This window comes from Papaver somniferum, chromosome 6 (assembly GCF_003573695.1).
Source record: "Papaver somniferum cultivar HN1 chromosome 6, ASM357369v1, whole genome shotgun sequence".
Classification (NCBI taxonomy): Eukaryota; Viridiplantae; Streptophyta; class Magnoliopsida; order Ranunculales; family Papaveraceae; genus Papaver; species Papaver somniferum.
Genome location: NC_039363.1, coordinates 104,928,876 through 104,936,234, shown reverse-complemented (window position 1 = coordinate 104,936,234; position 7,359 = coordinate 104,928,876). Strand labels below are relative to the sequence as shown.

Sequence of the window (7,359 nt, the reverse complement as noted above, 5' to 3'; positions counted from 1 at the left end):
ATCGGATTATAATTGTTTTGTGGTATGAGACGATCCACTCTCTGTGTAAGCTAATAAAAATTTCAATACATGATTCATACTTGCGCCGAATTAGTCTTATAACTTTCATACTTGTGTCAGGACCAATGCCGCGGGTAGGGAGATGTTGAAAAAAATGAAGGCCAAACTTGGTTGCAAAACACCAATGATCGTGGAAGAACAAAAATACCTCATCAACAAGTGGCATGCAATCATCAACAAAGGACAAGGACCCGAGGAACCCGAACAAAGGCCTACCACTAAGAAGAGGGGTCGTGGTTAAATGCCCTTTTATGTTTCCAACTTACTTTTAATGTTTTTCTTAAGTTTTAAGTACACTTTTATGGTGTTGCAAAGACCTTTGCTTTTAGGTGCTCAACTTTATTTTTAATGGTGCTGGGATTGGGTTATGGACACCTTCAATTTCATGTTTTAATGAATAGCTTAACAGTTATGCGCCGAATGTATAGAGTTCGACTTATCCTCTAATGTTAGTTACGCGCCGAATCATTTGTCCTTCAGGTTCGGCTTTTTCTATAATTTGAGTTATAAGCCGAGCCTTAAAAATCATTATTGGTGTAATCTAGTATATAGTTAGGCTTAAATCTCACCAATATGGTGAGCCGAACCTGTAAAAATTTTCAAACTTTTTTTAAAAAATAGCCGTTACTTATATAGGTTCGGCTTATGTTCTAAAATTTCTATAAGCCGAACCTGTACTTTTTTTTCACGAAAATCTAGGAACGACTCTTTTTTTGAAAGATATAGCCATTGTAAAACTATATTATATATATATACCTACATGTTTTTTCATATTCTTAACCACATATGCTCAACAAATGGCACCCCCAACTCCTAAGTTTACTCTATAAGAAGATTTATCTCTTTGCACTAATTATGTAGCATACTATCCAAAGAAGGGTGAAGAACGACAAGTAAATGGTCTGATGAGTATGTACTATTTGGTTAGAATTCATGAAGCCTTCAGCACGGAAACAGGTAATCCTCACAACCGTAATAATGCGTCCTTGTTTTGCCGAATTATAAGTATTAAGAAAAAAGTCACAGACTTCATAGCTTTAGTTCGGATTGTGAGTCGATATCGACTCAAAGGTGAAACGAACTCTGAGATTGAAGTTCGAGCTCTAGAGGAATGGCGACGATGGAAGGGAAAGAATTTCAAATACAAAGATCACTACCACATTCTTAGAAGGTTTCTCATTACCCGTTTAGGATATTAGAAATTAATTGCAAGCCTACTATGTAGCAGGGATGTAATCTACAATTTCTATGAATTTGAAAAGTCTATTTGGAATGATATAATAATACAGAGATCCTAAACGAATCTCATCCTCTTCACTGACCTCTTTCTCATCATCTTCACTGACCTCATTCTCATCATCTTCACTGACCTCTTGCTTAACATCTTCATCCTCATCACTTGAAAACGTAATTACTTGTCCACTTGGAGGCTGCACATGCAAAGATTTCCAAAGATCCATTTCTGTCGCATAATTTTCACACCAATCCATCGCAAAATTATTTTCAAATCTAGGCCAAAAGGCTGCACTCATAAAGGGTGGTAATGGGCAACCGGGTCTAAGTTTGAGGCCGATAAAATAACAATTTTGAACAAATCCAAGAACAAGTCTTCTATCCTTTACACCATCATTGCAAGGTTTTGTTGGAGGCGCGTAAGTAAAGCTACTACCCGTCCATGCGAAACAATGTACGACGCAATTGAATGTCTCCGCTATTAAAAACCCACAAATGGGCATTGCCATCCAATGTTCTTCGGTAATGATAAAATACCCATGCAAACGACGTTCGAATGCAACGTACTCCGCTGCCACCCCTACATCTTTTCTTGGACCTGTTCTCATCATTGTCTTATAGAATTCTTTGTTTTTACGTAGGGTTTGTAACAATCGTTGCCGTATAGTTCACTTCATTTTCAGGGGGCACCGGATTATTCCCTTCCATAAAAGGACCAAGTTGTTCCGCCGTGACGTAATAACCACAATTTTCATCGCCTTGCACGTCTTCCATTGCTATAATATGTTCATGAATTATTGGCGATAGATCTTCCAAGTAGTTATCGTATATAAAATTGATAGGCCTCATATACCTACCGTACTTATCTCTTTTGGGTCCTCTCATCCTACCAATTTCATGTACGGTCCTTTTCTCCTTGATCTTAGTTTGTGAAGGATACATCTTAGCCTTCCCCTTGACATACTCTTTACTATCCTTAGCTTGTGACGGACAATCATTATCATTCACCTCTTTGTTACTTGTTTCCGATTTTTGAATACTCGGGCGACCTCGTTTTTTTGGAACTTTGACTTCTTCCTCCTTCATCAACTTCTCAATTTCTTTCTTTGCCTTTTCAAACCTTGCATCATGGTACTCAACACCGGATGGATTCCTTTTATTAGCCAATAGTTCCTTGTTGGCTTGTCTAGTTTGAAAATTATTCATTTTCTTACTCTTCCTACCTTTCGGGTCACTCTTCTCCGGTTCCAAAATATTTTCTTGGGTGAAAGGATACATGAACGTCATCATGTTTTCCCATAGGAATTTCTTTTAAGGTCGGGACATATTCCTATACATCTCCGCCAATTTTTTCCCATTTGTCGTGTCCCATATCTCTAGATCATCCTCATCGTCTTCGGTTGGGAGAGGATCGAAGCTTAATTGTTTCCAAAAATGACCAATATCCTCAAATGGTATGATACCATCCACGTACCGAAGTAGGTCATGGCGGCATGGAAGTCCCATAGATTTCTTCATTGTACAAACACACTCTTCCTCCAAGGTGGCGCCTAATGTCTTAATCAAATCCACTTCTTTCATCAACAAGTCGATGCATAGATGGGAAACTCTATAAGTTAATTCCCGTAGACAATTAGTACCATAATTCTTGTGTCGAAACATAAGGTCATGCTCGAACGCGGTTTTAATTCTCACAACATCACTTTTGAAATATTCATCAATTGCATCAAAAACCGTGACAAAAGTGTCAACACAACCAAAAAGGTTCTTCTTCAACCGATAATGAGCCGACTCTACCATACTTGTGGTTTGGTTGTCGAAGTGTTTGTGCCGATTTGTGAAACAACTCACGAACCTTTCTTTATTAGGTTCCAACACATCTTTGACCAAGTAAGTAATGACATCGGGGTAGGCGGTCTTCCAATGCTTAATAAGAATTTTAAAATTTTCTTCATAGACATCCTCGGTGATTGACCATATCAAAGCTTCCCATTCGCCTTGGAAAGAAGCCCACAACATCTCATTATGTTCATATGCTTTCAAGAATTCCTTATTTTTCTTTACTCGTGTCTCCAACGGTATCTTAGCAATATTCTCTAATTCTTTCAACTTAAGTGGTTGAATTATCGGTTGACATTTTTTCCTCACATTGCACCATATGTGAAACGTACAAAGAAAATTGAATGCATCCGGAAATACCTTCTTAATAGCATACATCAACGATGAATCTTGATCGGAAACGAACACTTTAGGAAGAGCACCCTCCCGGAAGATTAACTTCAATTGTTCTAACCCCAAAACATAACTCTCTTTCTTCTCGTTTTTCATGAAACAAAAAGCCACGGTGAACGGTGCTTTTGTCGAAGTATGCCCCACAATGTTCATCAATAGCATCTCATATTTATTAGTCTTGCACGTGCAATCCAATATAATAACTTGTAGGAAGCATAGAGCCAATTGGGCGCATTCCGGGTGGGCAAGGAAAAGGTGTGTGACTTGACCGAAGTCATCCAACTTCTTTTGGCAAGCGTAGTTATTCTTCACCCCTAACCACATTACTTGTTGCATCACCATCCTACCTTGCAAATTGAGTATTCTAATCTTTTGTCTTGCATTATAGATAGTTTTCATAGTCGACTTGTTATTCTTGTTGTCCGCCTTCAATTTGCTAAGAATCCTAGAAGGTGGCAAACGTGCTCGTGTCATTTTATCCATTTCTAGCATCTCGTCGGGTTTGAGTCACGCTACTTTCGCATGTCCATGAAGGTCTTTGGGACGTGGGTGGTTATGACGATAATCCATATCTTTATTCATTATCCAATATTGATCTTCTTTGTTCATGGACTTATTCTTGAGGTTGAAAACGATCTTGAAAGGGAAATTTCTTTTCTTCGTCTTCGTCCTATTATTTCTCCCGGTCTTCCCAACGTATACAATACCCTTTTTACCTTGCTAGCGCCGGTTCCACTACGCTCACAAATCATTTCAAACCGATCCCATCGTCTTTGTTGTCCTTTAACTAGTACACAATTTATCTTCATCGCGTGTTCCTCAAGCCAATCCAGAACTTCTGGTTTAGTTTTCCATATCTTCGTTCATTCCAAAACAAGTAATTTGTAAGAAAAACTTTGGAATATTCCGACAACATTAAGGTAAACAAAAGGTTCTTACATACCAAATCATTTTGGAAGTGATCCTTGGTATCCTCGTGAATTATGTCTACTGGATCAGGTTGATTTTCCATGGGTCCAAGCACGATCTACAAAGAATATCACAAGGTTAAACACTAGAAAGGGAATATAATAACAAGGTTCGGCGCATTCGATAATCACATTATGTGCCGAACTATAAACATTTACAGGTTTCGGCTTATACGATATCCTCAATATGTGCCGAACCACGAACAATATTTTAACCCAAAAATTAACAAATTCATGTTCGGCTCAGACGATAATCATATTATGTGCCGAACCTTGAACATAAGAGGTTTCGGCTGATACGATATTCTCCATATGTGCCTAACCAGTAACAATATTTCAACCCAGAAATTAAAAAATTATGTTCGGCACATACGATTTTGGATATATATGCCGAATTAGTAATGATTCTATTCCGGGATATTCAGGATGTTGTTCGGCTTACTATGAAACTTTCATATAAGCCGAACTAGTGTTTAGAAAAAGGGTTGGAATTGGAAATTATAGGTTCGGCGCATGCAGTAAACAGATTCAGTAAGCCGAACCGTTCATCAATTGGTAGATTCGGCTCATAGATGTGAGCCGAACCTCAACCTGTTTCGCCGAACCATGATTCAAAAAACCTAACTTTTGATAATTGAGAGCTATAGAAGTGAGATTAAGTACAGGATATAAGTGTACCTGTGTATTAGAAGCATTGGGTTCCTCATCAATGTCTTCATCATCAGGATTTGGCTCATAAAAATCATCATCTTGAGTTTGTGTTTGAGTTTGAGCTTGAGTTTGAGTAGGTGTAAAATCATTCTCATAATCTAAGAAATCAGCCATTTCTGGATCATTGTTGTAGTTGATATGTATTTTCCTAGGTTTTTAGATGAATGATGACCCTCCTCATCCTCCATTGAATCAAGAATTATAATTTTCTCACTTTCTCCTTCTCTTTTTCTCCTTCTTAGCCAAACCAAAACTTTGATTTTTTTTCCTCAAATTTTTCATCTAAACAACTCTTATAATTCTGAAAATTATTTTAATCACCAAACAAAATATTTAATCACTAATCAAGATTATTAACACTAATACGTAAAGGGCAGATTTTCCATTAAAAAAATGTGGGTTAAGGGATTATATGATTTTGCTATTTCACAACCTTTTTTTGTCTTCATTAAGTATGCCTTGGAAGATTTTGGTATGCCCAAAATTATAGTTCTTATGGTCTCTCAGAATAGCACCAAAACCAGCAGTAGTTTCCTTGAGAGATACATCTGTGTTAATCATAACTTCATCCTCCTCAGGCCCCAACCAAATACACTGCTTCCATATTTTGACAGTAAAAGTGCATTCAACATTCCAGTTCTGCAAAAATCTTCTGTTTTCAGGAGTATCACTAATACTTCTAAGATGAGCATTCAATTTCAGTTGAATATCTTTTACAATGAGAAGACTGACCTGATGGGAAGATTGCTTTTTAGCAGAAAAAATCATGTTATTCCTCTCCCTCCAGATCTGGTAGATGAATTCAATAAACACAACCTTTTTAATTGAGCTAATCAGATCATTTCCTTCAAAGAAAGTAATGCACCATTGAATTTCAACCTCCCAAGAAGAAGAAGGACCTCTGTTATAACCCATTTTAAGAAGCAATCCAGACCAGATAATAGCAGAAAAAGGGCATTCATGGACGAGCTTCAGATTCTCTACCAGTGTCACACAGAACACAGTTTTCATTTTCACTAACTCCCCGTTTAATAAGTTTATCTCTTGTCTTCAGTCGTCCATAAAGAGCCACCCAAGCAATCAAGGAATGTCTAGGAATATGTAGCTTGAACCAGACAATATAGTGCCAAAAGATAGGGTCACCATGAGGAAAAATAGCCTTATAAGTGTCTTTCATAGTAAACTTCTCTGAAGTACTAGGTCTCCACACAACAAGATCTTTTTCATTTACATTTATATCCACTATTGAGATTTGGTGGAAAGAAGTTAGTGCATTATCAGAGCAAGGGGAAGGGAAAATCCAAGTACCATCTACCAAATAATCAGACACAAGGCATTAATGTTAGGGAAGTACTGAGAGATAATATCAGGTTCAAGCCACTCTGAAAGTTTGCCTTTGGGATGCCAATTATCTTGAAGAAATGAAGTACTAGCCCCATCACCAATCATAGAACCAAGAAGCTTCCTAGCAATAGGTCTATTTTCAATAACCCTCCTCCATAACCAAGTAGAATCATGAGGAGTCTTCATCTCCCAAAATTCTTGTGTTTAATCAGATTTTCCTTAACCCAATTTGTCCATATAGAATTCTTACCAGATACAAGATCCCAAATATGTCTCAAGTTACAAGCAATTTTAGAAGCAGCAAGGTCCTTAATACCAAGACCTCAAGAGGTAAAAAAATAGTAATCTAGATTATAGGGTTATGCTTCTTACCTAAGTCAGATCCAGACCATAGAAATATTTTAAAAATGCTAGCTAATTCAAGCAGATCTCTTTGAGGTAGGATGAAGCAGGACATCCAAAAATGAACCACACCAGTAAGCACAACTTTTATAAGTCTCACTCTACCAGGAAAATCTAAGTGCTTAGCTTTCCAAGACTTAATTCTATCTTAAGCAATCAGCATAGGAGAGTCTAGTAGAAAGTAAAGGCAGTCCAAGGTACCTGACAGGAAGCTCACTAGACTTACAATTGAGACAAGCAGTGATATCAGAGAACAAAGAAGAATCTATAGCAGAAGCATATAAAGAAGTCTTCTGATAATTCACTTGAAGCCCAGAGCATCTACTGAAATCATCTAAACAAGTTTTAAGAACTGTGGCAGCTTCAATATTTCCTTTGAAAAATACCAGAACATCATCAACAAAACATA

At 37.4% G+C, this 7,359-nt stretch overlaps 1 protein-coding gene across 1 annotated transcript; it reads right to left on the bottom strand.

The window, feature by feature from the left end:
* Positions 1-6,162: 6,162 nt before the first annotated feature.
* LOC113291242 lies at positions 6,163-6,734 on the bottom strand. Its single transcript, XM_026540799.1, has 2 exons — positions 6,599-6,734; positions 6,163-6,515 (listed from the first exon to the last, which is right to left on the bottom strand). Exons 1-2 carry the CDS (start codon positions 6,732-6,734, stop codon positions 6,163-6,165), a joined length of 489 nt encoding a protein of 162 aa, XP_026396584.1.
* Between the last annotated feature and the right edge of the window lie 625 nt (positions 6,735-7,359).